Here is a 17,000-nt window from a genome sequence, read left to right as displayed (position 1 = left end):
ATCTGTTGGCTAGGCCAACAGTATACTCATGATCACTCCGGGTCTCAGTCAACCCCAACTTCTTGACTAACGAGTAGTTCAAGAAGTTGTGGCTAGCTCCATCATCAATAAAAACTGACTCTATGGCCACCTATGGTGCCATACATGCACACCATGTCATACGAACCTACAGTAGGCTGCCACATCGCTGGTGTCACTGAACAAGCATGATGCTCATCACAATGACACATTCTCACCTCTCTAAACTTTGCGGAACCTGAGAGGGAGTCTCTGCACTGTATGCAACTGCCTAGAGGATTTACCATCTTTTTTGGGCTCGTGTTGCCACTCGTGCTGGCTTTAGGCTTTGGACACAGCCTTCGTGTGCCCTACATCATTGCAATTAAAGCAGTGATTTTCCTTTCGCGCTTTAATATAGTGCTCTTCCTTTTGGATTTCACTATCTCTTTTCTTCTTGGATGGTCGCGGTTTTTTAGACCAATGACCACCCTGTCCTTCCTGGTCCATCCTATCCCCTTGCTTATCACTGCGGAACCCTTTTCTTTTAAAACCCCACCTCCTCTTCTCACTACCCTCGGCCCTACTAGAACCACCACGTGCACTACGGTGCTTGATGTCATCAAATATCTGCGCATACTTAATTGCCTCTACTAAGTCTTTAGGCTATAAGGGCTCTACGTACTCAAGGTAATCATCTTTGAGGCCTCTTTTAAAGCCTTGCAATGTCTGGAATGCATCGATCCCCTTTAGCTTGAGTACTATCTCCCTATAGTCTGAGATGTATTGAGTCAGGGATTTGTTTTCCATCGAGCACTTGTCCCATAACTCCCAGCTTCTCTCCGCCTTATTAACAGGGAAAAACTCCCAGCTTCTCTCCGTCTCATTAACAGGGAAAAACTCTTTTCGAAACATCGTTTCAAACTCCATCCAAGTGGCAGGACGAGTTGTCAAACTCATCCACCACTTGTACGCTTTACCGGTTAATGAGAGGCTAGCCTCTACGGGCTGTATCCGGCTAGGCTGCTGTCGCAGCACGTGAAAATCTGGCCACTTCGCTAGAAACATGTTGACCGAGTCCTTGTTTCTCTCCTTCTCCTCGCCACCAAAACTAGGCGGCTTCAAGTCTTTCAATAACGACGAAGCTGTCTCTACGAATAGCCCCGCAGGTGCATCGGCCTGTACTCCTGCAACCGTTGGCGAGGCTACGCTCACCCGTGCTGCAGGAGTTCGTTTATCTCACGAGGAGTCGGAGTACTAGCCGAGACGGCTGTCAGTGCATCTAGCCGTGTGGAGATGCTCTGTAGCATCGTGACTAAGTCAGCCTGGACTTTACCCATATTGTTCAGTTTTGCATTAAGATATTTAAAAAGTCCACTAGAGAGCTCCGTCTCTGTGAGTACATCAGCAGGGTCCAATAGGTCATATTCGTCGTCGTCATATTCCAAGAGGTCCTCCTCGGTCCCCTCGGCGATGTCGAGGTTCATGTCATCTGGCTCATCGACCAGAAAGGGGTCATCTGTAAACTGCGACCGCTCTACGGGCTCGCTGGGTACTACGATGGGGTCAACAGACGAGGAGGGCACTGGCGGATCACGCGTGATCGACGAGCACACTCCGGACTGAAAAACGGTCGGGCGTATATGGCCTCACAATTCAGTTGGGATCAAACCCGTGACCGAGGACAAGAGACCTGAAAACCCTAGAGATGTAGAAGGCGGTGGGGATACACTACGCCTAGCAGACATCTTTAATTCTTGCACAAAGAAAAATACGAGAACTCGAAAATTACAAAAACGCTAATAAAATGAGCAGTAGTGGAGAGAGAATAGTCACCCCCCTTATGGTCGCGTGCTGGCGACTGTCGTCGATTGCCGATTTGTGTTGCGCTACGAGCCTGTACAAGCGTCGCTACTCCGGGATTCTCCAATCCAAGAGAAAGGTGCCTGCAACTCATAAAAAAAATTAATCTCCGCGGGAACCTTTGCCTGAACACCTTAGATTAGCCCTCGTCGCCGGGATTATCCCTCCACTGCCGGGAGAGAGGTGTCTGTTTGATTAACAAAAAAAAAGAAAAATTATTTTTGTGGTGGCGTTCATTGGATTAAAACACAATTAACGGTCTGCTGGCCGTCGCTGCCTCCTGTGGGCCAGGCAGGCCGCCCGTCTCAAGGCTGGCCGATCGGCTGTGGGGCTGCGCCTGGTCGTGGCTAGCCGCTCGTTGTGGGGCTGGCCGTCGGCTCTGGCCGCACCTCGTAAGAAGGTTCTGGGGCTGGTCTTCACCCCCCCATATAGTGGACGTCTGGTCGTGGCTGGCTGGCCGTCGGCAGCACCAAGCAGTCGCTTCTTTTCTTCACAGCCGACCTCACCAGACGCATAGCTCCAATCGCCTGTCTCTCTTCCACAGCCATTCTCTCTCTACACACCAGATGACCTCTCTCTCTACACCAGAGGAAAAACTTTTTTTGCAAACAAGCTTCAAAGCAAAAAAAACAAAAAATGCTTACCTGTAGATCATCGCTTTGGTGTGTGCGATGGAGAGAGAGAGAGAGAGAGAATTCTTCCTTTCAGTTTTGGCCGCCTCCCTCCACACAGTTGATTGTGGAGATAAGGATAAGAGTTTTTTGAATGGTTGAAAACCATTGAGTGGGCTCCAATCCCCCCGATCATGCACAGACCCTGACCCAATCGAAACTCACGCTCTGATACCTATGTTAGATTACTGTAACACCACTACGGGCATTACCACGAGAGGGGACCACCTAGCCATAGAGGAGGAAGAATGAGGATTGTCCCTCATCCCCCAGGCTATATAGTGTGTGGCCTGTCGTCCACACTAGCCTGGCCGCCCATGCCTCCGCATGGGCGTCCTCTCTCACACTGAACCCCGGATAGCCATGTCCTTAGCCATCCGCTCTCCCGTCGGTCACATGCGTTACAGCCTACGTGACAAAACATGTCTCCATAGCCATAAATCCTTTCACATTCACAAAGACAAAAAAGCCTCCCACAAGTCTCCATAGCCACTTCATGCTTGCATGAGTATCCATAGCCCATAAAACCTTTAGAACTTTATAGCTAGTATGGGATTAAATTTAAAGCCAAGGCTAGGCTTCACAACACAAAAATCAAAGACACTTTTGCCATTTTTTGTGGGCATCAAATTCCCACCTTTGTATTAAATTTGGGCTTCTTTTTTCCAAACATCACCTTAGTGTAAGGCGTAAGGGCTTAGATAAACCTTGAGAAGCCCAACATGATTGTAATGGAAATCATCAGCCTCATTAGTCTAGGGTCTAAACGTGATGTAGTCATAGAATCTACATTATTATGCAAGGAAGTTGAAAGATGATTGCAAGTTTCTTGACGCCTTAACCTCAAGTTACATGTATTTTGGTGCTTTCTCTATCTTTTTAGGCACCATGACTCAAAGTGGTGGACTCTAGAGTATGGCCTAGTGCCCGAATCTAGATTTTATTATCTTTTATCTTTTAAAAGCCCATTATTATTAGGAATTCACACAAAAGACATTTAGTAAGCTTCTTCTTTGCTAGCTTTTGGTGGCAAAGTTGTGCTCATCTTTGTCATTGTTTTTCTCAGTGACTTCACGAGGCAGGCACTTAAAAGGTTTATCAAAGAGATCCAAAATAGATTTGAAGTGATAAACCCTAGTCATGACTCAGATTCTCCCATATACACGCTTATCGATATATTTATTTAATCTCAAATGAATTTAAAGAAAAATATTAAAAAAAGAATCTGTGTACTTCCCTGATATATTTGCTCATGTCTTGCAGTCTACAACCCAACGCGGGCAGAATCTCTAAAATCTGTTGTGTGTGTAAGTCAACTCCAAAAATAGGTCATGTTTTACTTTTTTATCAAATTTCGATTTGCATGTCCATCTACACACTTAAAGGCTTCCTTTGAGCATACTAACTAATGGAAAACTCAATATTAAATTTTTACTTAATTTTAACACAGAATTTTTAGTACTGAAAAACCATTGAAAACCTGCTAGAATTGATACTGAAATTTGTAGCATCCAAAACAAAGGATTATCTTTAATCATAACTTGGTTAATCTTGGAAGTATGTTACATTCTCTCCCTGTTAAGAAATCATCGTCCTCAACGATTAAAATATATTATCCTTAATCATTAGACCTTGAGAAATAGTTTTTCTTACTTAACTATTATACTTGATATAGTACTTGAGAAGTATGCTTTTGACTTTCAAGAAAACTATAAATATCCATACGTTTTTGTCCTAAGATTTCTTCAAGTAGCCTTGGAAAGAACAACTTGACGACTTGCTTGTCTAAGATCTTAACTTGATATAATAAGCTCTTAACTTGATTTTCCATTTCTTAGCTATCTCTTGGATAAAATCAACATACTCGGTAATCAATGTATCTATTAGATACTCAATACTATAGCATTCTTTTCTCTCGGTATTATGCTCTCTTTCATTCATGTCTTTGATAGTTCTTATCTTGGATAAACGATTTGATGTTAAGCTAGTCATGTATACGCTAGAGTTTAGTAGGCCTCCTAAACTCTAGAGCAAGAGCATACTGGTCTTAATTGCATAAAATTTAACTCCAAACGATTTGATGTTAAGCTAGTCATGTATACGCTAGAGTTTAGTAGGCCTCCTAAACTCTAGAGCAAGAGCATACTGGTCTTAATTGCATAAAATTTAACTCCAAATGAGAAACTAGATAGATCTTGAGGCATTACACAAAGTATCTTGACCTTGTAAATCAGTTACTATCCATGTCATAAATAAGCCTTCTTGGAATCACAACTTAATAAACAATAATAAATCTGATGAAAAATATTATCATTGTATTGTTTTAAACTTCAAGGTAATCAAACAATTTGCAAAGCCTTATTTTCACTATGATTATAGCTTTCGACTTAGTCACATTTCTACCTCAAGAGCGCGATCATCTATTCTTTCTATTGATGGAATTACAACCTCCAGAATAGATATTGATTTTTCAACCTACACTTTTTACTTCACAATGATAACTTACTACTATCAATAAGCAAATAGTATACTACGTGAAATACTTTTCTTGCTCCGTTGGAAAGGAGACATCATTCTTTATTCTACATCACATCACATCTTTGACACTATAAGAAATAATCTTTACCATCATCTCTAAACCTACAAACCTGCTCCGTTGGAAAGGAGACATCATTCTTTATTCTACATCACATCACATCTTTGACACTATAAGAAATAATCTTTACCATCATCTCTAAACCTACAAACCTGCTTCTATATCTTGGCCTTTCTAGGCACTAACCAATGTATCCCTAATATGGCATCATATCTTCCCCCTGAAGCCAACACATGGAAAATCAGCATTTGACTTAAGGTTGAACAAAAAATATATTCTTGACATACTCCTTACATGTTTGTTGCTTTCTTGAAGCACGCTCTACCATACGATTCTTTTAGTAAAATTCAGTTGTTCCTAACTTTTTTACCATGTGGGTGATTGAAAACTATAAGTGCTTCTTGTGGTAATTAACATGTGAAATATATTATCATCATCTCTAAACCTACAAACCCGCTTCTATATCTTGGCCTTTCTAGGCACTAACCAATGTATCCCTAATATGGAATCATATCTTCCCCCTGAAGCCAACACATGGAAAATCAGCTTTTGACTTAAGGTTGTACAAAAAACGTATTCTTGACATACTCCTTACATGTTCGTTGCTTTCTTGAAGCACGCTCTACCATACGATTCTTTTAGTAAAATTCAGTTGTTCCTAACTTTTTTACCATGTGGGTGATTGAAAACTATAAGTGCTTCCTGTGTTAATTAACACGTGAAATATATTATCATCATCTCTAAACCTACAAACCCACTTCTATATCTTGGCCTTTCTAGGCACTAACCAATGTATCCCTAATATGGCATCATATCTTTCCCCTGAAGCCAACACATGGAAAATCAGCTTTTGACTTAAGGTTGAACAAAAAACATATTCTTGACATACTCCTTACATGTTTGTTGCTTTCTTGAAGCACGCTCTACCATACGATTCTTTTAGTAAAATTCAGTTGTTCCTAACTTTTTTACCATGTAGGTGATTGAAAACTATAAGTGCTTCTTGTGTTAATTAACACGTGAAATATATTATTCGTAATCTTGATAGGAATTTAAATAATTGAAGGTTGGTTTTCGGACTTACATGCTTGAATAGTGGCATTCACATGTGCATATTCTTCAATCTCCTCGGCCATAGTTGCAGTAGCTTTTCCTCTTGCTCCAGGTGTTGTCATTACTTGAAAATCGACATACATTCTCTTTTGTACTTTGCCTTATTTTTTGATCTCCCGTAGTTAATCCCTCAGGTACCTCACGTGATGTTGTCATCATTACTTGAAAATCCATATACATTCTCTTGTGTACTTTGCCTTATTTTTTGATCTCCCATAGTTAATCCCTCAGGTACCTCACGTGAGGTTGGCTTGTTTTTGTACTCAAAAAATTTATGAACCTTTTGTACACAATAGAAATTATGCCGCGCCTTTTCTATCATCTCTAGGAACAAATATGTGACCCATCTGCAGTCTCTTATTCTCCATAAGTTTTCCTTCTCATCATAAAATGGATTTGTGAGCCATCTTGTCACTATACAAAAAATTTGCACAAAAAATTTGCAAAAGCTTTTTCAAAGAAAAGATACTTTTAGTTGTATCACAAAAAATAGAAAATAATATGTCACCCAAGACATGTAACTTCTGCAATTAAGTGCAAACTGCACAAACTATGCTCTGATACCAACTGTGACGGTCCTGAATCTATCCATATCTTAATCGTATAGCTTAATCTAAGAAAACATTAAACTCGCTTAATCCTGTTATTTCTACATAGCAATATAATCAAATCAACCTTCTCAAATAGCAAACAAGTATGCATGCCATATCCAAGGTTCTTATCACATAGGGAAAGAATCATGTAATCTCAAACAAACATTCACATGATATAAATCTCTATCAATTACAACATAGCATCTCAATCAATCACAATGTATGTGTCTATCTCAAGATTCTATCATCATAACCATGCTCGACAACATGCTTAGCTATAATGACCAAAATCCAGCCAATGTAGGGCTTTCTCCGATGCCCATGCACCCAACCTCCAGAGTGGACATCGTAGCTATCGTGCGTATGCCTCTAGTAAATCTCGTCCACTCTGGGTTCTACCAAATGGCTCCCAGAGGGCATAAATCACATTATCTGTCTGACATTCCCTGTCTGACATTCCGTGTCTAAGGACAATCGGCCCTAATCTCAAAATCTCATGTCGAGTCTCATCATACATGTGTATATCAATCAGTCATACATGTGCATATCAATCATTCATCTCAAAACGAAGCATTCATAACTCATACATATCATCTCACAATCGTCTCTAGTCCATAATCTTTCAAGGCATGCATATTCAAATAAATCACAATCAATTTCAAGTATAAAACAAGATTTTGATTTTAACAATTTTTAACTTCTCTTTATATTTTAAGTTAAACATTTTTTAACTTCTCTTTATATTTTAAGTCACATGGAAATCCTTGTTTTAAACAAAATCAATTATCATGTTCTAACGAGTGAGGTCATCTCTAGTCACTATAGCTAAGTCTTAACTATGCTTATGCGTTAGTGTTACATTATTGGCCCTCTATGGTGTATCGAGGATGCACGTCCGACCATTGTACCATGCTTGCAATTACTATTATGTGTGATGTCATATTAAATACTATATTGTAAGTGCGATTGGCATATGCTTTGTGGGTCTATGCTATGTATGCTGTGATTTGGTGATGCCATGTGTATGCATGCTAGTGTTTTTGATATTTGTGTTTGATTGCCTCACCTAACATGTTGACTTGTTTATTATATAGATGATGAGTACGAGGATGCCGAATGAGGTGTCATACTTGTGCGAGGGTCGCTGAATGAGGTGTTGCCATAGGCATGAGTGTGTAAGGCTCACTGAACGAGGTGTCGCGCGGGTTTTGTCATTTTCATGGGCATTTACATCACCTCGACATTTATGTGTTATACTTCATTATTTTTGGTTGGGTGCTTGCCATTTATTTGTACTCGAATATTTGTGCACAGTGATGTGCACGGGTGTATTGCGTGTGAGCTAGAGCTTCACTGTTATTTTTGGCACACACTAAGTGTATGTGAACATCCTCTAGAAGGATTGATTATTTTTGTAGAAACAGCCCTATTCTTGGAAAAAGCTTCACGATTGGCTCAAGGGCTATTTTGGTAATATATGATTAAATACTCATGTCGTGCAAGCAGCCAACACGCATGAGGGGGAGATTTAACCCATTCCTTGTTGATGGTGATGTTTATTTTGCGCACAGTTTTCAAGTCTATGGTTTATCTTCCATGCTTATTTCCATGTCTATGTTTAGTATGTTTGAATCTCTTATTTATTTGGAGTTGAATATTTATTCGTGATTATTGTGTGCAATTTTGGTACTTTCATTCTCTTTTGTGTGGCAAGTTCCTGACAGTGGTATCAAAGCCAAGCACACTCAAAGAGAAGGCATAGATCTCTTGGAGAAATCAAAGGGCAGAGGCATAAATCCAAAGACAAAGGCCATATCCCAAGGATTAAGACTTGTATGGTTTCAAAAACCACTTTGAAGCCCTACAAAACCATGCTTAGAAGATGAAAAGCGGTTTTCTATAGCTGTGCATCTCTCTCAGATATCCAGCGGCATTGATGGAATCTCCATGCTGAGAAACCCCTAGACCCACTTTCAACCTCTGAAGACTTTCAACATCAGCGATTTCTATAATCAACATCCATCTTCTCTCCTTCTATCCCACGTGGATGCGCTGCACCGATTACATGAAGATGTGGGGTTTTAAAAGCTTAATCAAGCTTAACACTTAACCATAAAAGAAAATTTTAGAATTGAAAAAATGTTAGAGGTGCAGAAAATTCTTGAAAAATGACAGTAAGATTTCGAACAACTTCGACTTTTTGGGAAAAAAATTTACAAATTGCTTTTAGACACTCCGAGAGAATTATTAATGCTTAACTCAAAGCTTTACGGACTAAGTATCAATTTCTCATTATTTTTCTTTTATTTTGAATATATATATATATATATAAATTATTACTTTGTCGAAATGTTTTTCAAAGTCTCATTTTGCAGCTCAAGCTGACAAGATATTTTTTTAAAATTAAAATTTAATTGAAATTCATATTTAAAATTATTTTTTAAGCTAATTTAAGTTTCAAATTTTATAGAAAATTCATGTGCAAATAGTTGAAATTATTTTTACTAACTTCACTTTCGTGTTTGAGATACTCACATTTTATAACCTGAGCAAGAGGGATGTTACATTATTGGCCCTCTATGGTGAAAGATGTAGCCAAGTTTGTGGCCGAATGCATTACTTGCCAGAAGATTAAAAGCTATAAGGGGAAAACTCAGAGATTACTTATGCCACTCCCAATTCCCAATGAGCCATGGGAGCAAATTTCAATGGATTTTATTACTGGCTTTCCACTTACTGCTAAAATCAGAATGATATGATTTGGATAGTAGTTAATAGATTTAGCAAACAGGCTCATTTCATTGCATGTAAAAAGAAACGGACTGCTCATCGAGCTGCTCATTTATTTTTAAAGCATATATTTGTGCATCATGGTTTGCCTAAAGTCATTGTATGAGATAGAGATTCTAAATTTTGTAGCAATTTTTGGAGAACATTGTTTCATAATTTAGGCACCAAATTTGATTTCTCTACTGCTTTTCACCCTGAATCTAATGGCCAAACTGAAGTGACCAATAGCAATATCCTAGACCTTCTTTGAACCTATGTTTCATCATAGCCTACGCAATGGGATAAATATTTACATATTCTCCAATTTGCCTACAATAACACTTCTCACTCTGCCACTAAGAAAGCATCTTTTGAGATAGTGTATGGAGAGACCCTTCCCACTCCGATGACTCGCCTTTCTCACACTACAGAAGCTACTGATGAATTTACTAGACTTTAGCTCTATTCATGACCAAGTTAAAAAGGCTATTAGGAAGGCTTAGGAAAAGTATGTAAAGCAAGTCAATAAGAAAAGGAAACCCATGATTTTAGAAAAAGGAGACCATGTACTTTTGAGGATAGAAAAGAGGAGACTTAAGAGTGTAGAAAAGAATCTTGTTATCAAACTAGCACCTAGATTCTACGGTCCTTTCAAGATAGTAGACAAATTCAATGACCTGGCTTATTATAGACTAGATCTTCCATCCCATTGGAGGATTCATAACTCCTTTCATATTAGTCTATTGAGATCTTTTAAAGGACCAATCCTTATCCTATTTATGAAGAATCTCCAGAGCTAGTTGATGATGAAAAACAATCAGTACCTGATGCAATTATTGACCCATGAGCAAACTACTACAAGAACTGGCAATGTTTATAACAGATATCTTTCCACCTTCAAGAAACATCCAAGAGAAGATGCTCGTTGGATGCCTGAGCAGTTTTTTTGCACATGTCTCGACTTAATCCACTCCTATCAAACATGCAACTAAGGATAGTTGCTAACCCGAGCAAGAGGGATGTTACATTATTGGCCCTCTATGGTCTATTGAGGACGCCCGTCTGACCATTGTGCCATGCCTGAAATTAGTATTGTGAGTGATGTCATATTAAATACTACATTTTAAGTGCGGATAAGCATATGCTTTGCGGGTCTATGCTATGTATGATGTGATTGGGTGATGCCATGTGTACGCATGCTAGTGTTTTTGATATTGGTGTTTGATTGCCTCACCTAACATGTTGACTTGTTGACTATAGATGATGAGTACGAGGATGCCGAATGAGGCGTCGTACTTGTGCGAGGGTCAACAAACGACGTGTCGCATAGGCATGAGTGTGCAAGGGTCACGAAATGAGGTGTTGCAGGTGCGAGGGTCACTGAGAACGAGGTGTCATGCGGGTTTTGTCATGTGCATGGGCGTTTACATCACCTTGACATTTATGAGTTATACTTTATTATTTTTGGTTGGCTGCGTGCCATTTCTTTTTACTCAAATATTTATGTTTATTGATGTTCACGGGTGTATTGCGTGTGAGCTAGAGCTTCACTATTGTTTTTGTACACACTAGATGTGTGTGAACATCCTCTAGAAGGATTGATTATTTTTGTAAAAGAGCCCTATTTTCGGAAAAAGCTTCATGATTGGCTCAAGAGCTATTTTGGTAATATATGATTACATACTCATGTCGTGCAAGGAGCTAGCACGCATGAGGGAGAGATTTAACCCAATCCTTGTAGATGGTGATGTTTATTTTGTGCAGAGTTTTCAAGTCTATGGTTTATCTTCCATGCTTATTTCCATGTTTATGTTTAATATGTTTGAATCTTAATTTGTTTGGAGTTGAACATTTATTCGTGATTATTGTGCGCAATTCTGGTACTTTGATTCTCTTTTGTTTGGCAAGTGCCTGACAATTAGTCCATCCGGTCTATATAGATAAGATAGTCAATCTTGATAGTAATTTCTAAGGAAAAGCCTAATAACTGGTCTCTTTGGGAGATTAATATCTTTCAATCTATTTGGAATTAGCAAAAGTCAAAACTATGGAGTTTTAGGACTTCTAATGCTCTATAAAATATATCTCTCTAATGGCTCTCTAAAAATGAGTTCTAGGGTCTCGCGTTCAAAATGGCCAAAGTTGTGTTTTCAACATAAAATTGTCCAAAATAGCCAAGTGCCCCACTTTGCACTCGAATAACTCAAAATGACAGAGATTTGACTTTCTAACATCTCATATACTCTTGTAGAGTTTTCTGTGGTCTAAAACTTTTGTTTTTATGTCAAAATCTGATTCTAAACACACCGAAAGATAAATGCTTCGTAAAACAGTCCCTAATGAAGGTTATACGTAAAATCTGGTTACAAACTAGTCAAATATTATATCAACATCTCTATCTCTCTCATTTCTAGCAGTTGTGGGTAGTAATTAAGGACAAACATCATCTCTCTCTCTCTCTCTCTCTCTCTCTCTCTCTCTCTCTCTCTCTCTCATATATCCCATCACTTTGAAGATGATATGAATTACTCATATCAAGTGATGTCCCAATAGCTTTAAAGAATGCCTGCCAAATATTTGAAGTGAATCGAGAATCTCGATCTGATACTATACTTTTAGGCATACCATGTAACTTGAAGATATTCTTCATAAATATATTTGCCACATCCATAGCTGTATATGAACTCTTAAAAGGCAATAAATGAGCGGCTTTTGTAAGCCTATCTACCACCACAAAAATGCTGTCATAACCTCCTTTAGTCCTTGGTAGACCACTAATAAAGTCCATTGATATACATTGCAATTTCATCTCTGGTACATCCAATGGTAACATAGGACCTGGTTTCTTTACATGCTCAGCTTTTACCTGTTGGCATTTTAGACATTTTGCCACATAAGCTTTCATTCCTAGCTAAAAGAAACTCTTTCTAGCCTTACTGTATGTCTTCTGAAATCCTGGATGTCCTGCTATGGAAATATCATGAAGGTCATGCATCAACTTGCTCTTGCAACAACATCAGGTATGCATAACCTTTTCTCATAATATAATATTCCATCAATGACTTCATACTTTGCAAAAACATCTGTTTTCTCTTGTGACCTATATTTCTTTGTCAAACTTGCAAAAGCTATTTTGAAGAAAGAATCTTTTGGAATCTCACTCTTTACCTGTTCTTCCAAACTATTATGTATAACAGTGATTGCACTCACTAAAGGAACTTCAGGTTTTCTGCTCAATGCATCAACCACTTTATTTTCTTGTCATGGTCTATAAATGATTTCAAAATCATATTCCTGCAAAAATTCTATCCACCTTCTTTGCTTTGCATTCAATTCTGCTTGGCTAAACAAATTCCTCAAAGCAGATTGATCAGTTTGCAACTGAAACTTAACTCCAAGGAGATAATGTCTCCATACACGCAATGCATGCACAACAGCCAATAATTCCAAATTATATGCTGAATAATTCCTCTCATGAGGTTTCAGCTTACATGACTCAAATGCAACTGGATGCCCATCTTGCATCAAAACCCCACCAAGCGCTATAATACTAGCATCTGTTACAACCAAGAAGGTTTTTCCAAGTTGAGGTAATTTAAGCAGAGGGGCTATAGTCAATGCATGCTTCAAAATATGAAAACTCTACTCACATTGTACAGTCCATATGAATATTCTACCCTTCTTCAAAAGGTCCGTCATAGGACTTGCTTTATGAGAAAACTCAAAAATGAAGATTCTGTAAAAACATGCATGTCCTAGAAATCCACGAACTTCTCTAACAGAAATGGGAGTTGGCCATTCCCCGCTAGCTTCTTGTGCTATACTCAGCTTGGCTTTTTATTCAACACCAAGGTGTCCCTAGCCTCCTTAGGCATGTGTGCATCCTATATATGCACAATCATAGAGCCTATCACACTAAGAGAAAAATAATATAGCAGCTTTTTGGCTCTTTCATGCCATTAATGCACTTGAAGCCCAACGTTATCCATGGCATGAACATGATCTCATAACCTTTAAACTATGGGTGTAAGTAGGTGAACCTACTCTATAAGCTCATCCTTAGCAAATTCTTTCATGTAGGACACAAATTTACCATGTATGGGGTACTTTGAGCATACATTCAACATGCAAACTAACCACCTTAACTATAGTGGTTTGTGGTTGAGTTTATCTTTGAAGGAGTCTTATTTCCAAGATGGGAATGGATTCTTCCTACCAATGCAACCATGCTTAAGAAGTAATCCAATCACCTTGAAAAGGTTCACAACATGGAGATGATGATAAATTTTTATGATAGAGAGAATCTGACACTGAAGCATTTGTATGATGTTGCACGTAAAAGGTACAAGGATCCTCCTCAAACCGAAAAACATCCCTTCTCTAACAGAGGCCCTTCTTTAGCAAACCTCTATTCCTCACTAGAAAAAGAACAAGGTCCCACCTCTAACTTCATAACCTCAATCTCGATAGCAGCCACTTTGGACTGTCCCTTCTTATACTCTGTCGTCACCAACAACATAGCTTGAGCCTTACTATGGCAAGGGTAACCCTCCCCACAACCTTACCTTTTATCCAAGTGAGTAACCTCTCCAAGGAATAACATTGAGAATGTAGACATGTCGTCGACCTTATGACAAAGCCTCTACTTTTGTTGCCTCGCTAACCAAGGCAATGCACACAATGCAAGTCTCAAAATACCTAGGGCACCAAGGGCGATTTCTTTTTCTTTTTCCAAGGAGGGGAGGTAGGGAGGGAGTGTTGCAAGTCCATGTGCCTCCCTTGTAGATGCACATCTTACTTCCCTCCACCCCCAAACACACACACACACACACACACATACATCTAGAGACACCATCTTGACAATGCATAGCTATGTTGCAAAGCAATAGTACAAGCATTATCTCTCCCTCTACTTCCATTATTACGACATCCACCTATTTTGAAATTAATTGTGATGGTTTGAAATTGTTAGAAAAATCTAATAATATTTCCAAAGGTAAATACGATTGCGTGGGCAGTTTTGTAAGTGGCTTACTGGAACGTCATTATTTAGAGTTAATAAATTGCTAAGTAACATTTCTAATCGATATCATGTAAAGGCCAATTACATCATCAGGTGACTAAAAACTCTAAAGATACTAGAATTTGTGTGTGGGTGGGCGGGGGATGCACATGCATGCAAGTGTGTGTGCATGTATACGTGTGTGTGTGGGGGGGATGCACATGCATGCAAGTGTGTGTGCATGTGTGTGTGTGTGTGTGTATGTGAGAGTGTGTATGTGAGAGAGTGTGTGTGTGTGTGTGAGAGAGAGAGAGAGAGAGCCAACCATACAAAGCAAATTTTTTAAAGGTCTATGATTGTCTTTGGCATTACAACATGGAGGGAGGTAGTTCTCACCTCACAAGGTTTTGATCACCTAAAAACTGGTACATGATTGTCTATGATTGTCTTTGGCATTACAACATGGAGGGAGGTAGTTGTCATCTCACAAGGTTTTGATCACCTAAAAACTGGTACATGTTTTTACAGAGGTGAGCACGGTTGATGGGGCACATACTGTAGAAGCTGTGTAAACACCCACGTGACTACATATATGGAGGTCGTGTGGTACACCCAGAAAGGGTTTAAATGAACAATTTGTCCGCCCTTGTTGTAGAAGACCTGTAAACACCAAGAGGGCGCCCTGTTGTAGAAAAAGGCGTGTAGACACACGTCCCAATTGTAGATGAAGATTGAAGCCGATGCGCAACCCAAGAGCTGGAACATTTCTGTCCGCCCTGGTTGTAGAAGACATGGAGACACCAAGAGGATTTGAATGAGCAACGTTGCTGCCCGCCCTTGTTGTAGAAGAAGGTGTGTAGACACCCAGTTGTCGATGAAGGCTGAAGTCGATGTACATGTGCGAGGTGGAACTCTTCGGCGTTAGGACTGGATGAAGGCCTTGATAAAAATTTGTAGAACATGCAGGAAAGCTATCTCTTCTTCATCATACAGTGAAGGCTGAGAATGTGAGAGGCGAGCTCTCACTGATGGTCTCCAGCTTGGGAGCCCATAACTTGGATCTCGTGAGTAGCATGTACTGCTTCTGATGGGAGGTTAATGCTTCTGCGTCATCTTGCTGTAAGAGCTGCGGGGTGCTATCTATGCTGCCATTCTCCTCAGCATCCTTACACGGCTGATGCTCAGATGAGAGCAGAGGATCTTGCACACAAATAGAAGCGTGGAGATCGAGGGGGGTAACTTTTGCACTTGTGATCACGCCACGCTTCGGAGGTTTAGAAGCCTTTGCAGCTGCAGAACAAGTAGAATGAAGAAGTTTCGCAAAGGAGGCCAACTCCTCAGAAGCCACGCGTGTGTGCAACCTGTGCATGGGGAAAAGGACGTACACACGGCCGGGCTTGGCTTCATCGTCTGCAGCCAAGGGCGCGGCGCGCTTGCCTCCTACTAATTGACCATCCGACTGGCAAACCTTTTCAAACTCGGCCACGAAATGGCCGGGGAACTCCAGCATCAGCTCGGCCACCTGCATGGGCGCCCCGCCCAACACCAGTACCTGGACTTTCACAGAGTGCACCACTTTGATTACTGATACTATTTTTGATGTCGCAGCGTAGGTGCAGAGGCAGACACAGGAGATGTAGTTCCCCATGATAATATTGCTAGCTTGGCAGGTTAGGCAGATTTTTTAAAGCAGAATACTAAGTACACAATCAGGAGGCTAATGCATTGAAGGTGATAATAATTGGCTGCTGTAGAGCTTCGCTGAAAGGAACGGAGCAAGCCTAGCTAAGCTTGATCAGATCAGAAGAAATATCCTACTATACTGAACAGATTGCCTCACAGGGATGAATGATCTCCTACTCTGATAGATCATGGGCTAGATATTAGAGGTGCCTTCAAAAGCAATCTAGTTGGAGTGTGGTTGTCGATCATGTGTGGTGGAAGACAGAGCAGTTAACTTGTCGTTGGATTGGCATGCTGGATGGCGTGCTTTTGATCGAACTTTTCAAGGCAGGTGGCCCAGACAGCAGGCGAAGGTGATCACAACTTTTCAAGGCATGTGGCCCATATAGGGTAAGGTGATAACGCACACATCACAGACGTGGCAACGACCTCTGGCCCAGCACTCAAGCCGCCTCAAATTCCATGGGTGCCTCCAAGATTTAATTGGATGATTCCATTATTTCATTTGCAAGGGTAGAAACTAACCACATTTCTTTGCTTTCATTAAAAAGGGCATGTTAAGTAACGTTTTAGTATTGAGCTTTTCTTTGAAGGAGGGTAAAAGTTTTCATCCCTTTATGTGGAGGATAACATGTGTGAAGAAGGGATGAGAATTTATGTTCCGAATACCATGCACGAAGAAGGGCTGAGAAGGCTTCAAATTTGAGGGTGTA

General features: G+C 40.0%; 1 protein-coding gene across 1 annotated transcript; it reads right to left on the bottom strand.

Moving 5' to 3' along the window:
• Window positions 1-14,931: 14,931 nt before the first annotated feature.
• Window positions 14,932-16,528, bottom strand: LOC147614962 (uncharacterized). Its single transcript, XM_086779820.1, has one exon. It carries the CDS (start codon window positions 16,250-16,252, stop codon window positions 15,590-15,592), a length of 663 nt encoding a protein of 220 aa, XP_086635946.1. The 5' UTR covers window positions 16,253-16,528; the 3' UTR covers window positions 14,932-15,589.
• Window positions 16,529-17,000: the final 472 nt, after the last annotated feature.

The sequence above is a fragment of the Cibotium barometz genome, chromosome 41 (genome assembly GCF_041138505.1).
Source record: "Cibotium barometz isolate CiBa-2024 chromosome 41, ASM4113850v1, whole genome shotgun sequence".
Classification (NCBI taxonomy): domain Eukaryota; kingdom Viridiplantae; phylum Streptophyta; class Polypodiopsida; order Cyatheales; family Cibotiaceae; genus Cibotium; species Cibotium barometz.
Note: the sequence above shows the minus strand (reverse complement) of the source record. Positions and strands in the feature narration are given on the sequence as shown.

Coding starts and splice junctions, on each gene's coding strand:
- LOC147614962 (XM_086779820.1), bottom strand. CDS start 16,252: ATGGGGAACTACATCTCCTGTGTCTGCCTCTGCACCTACGCTGCGACA.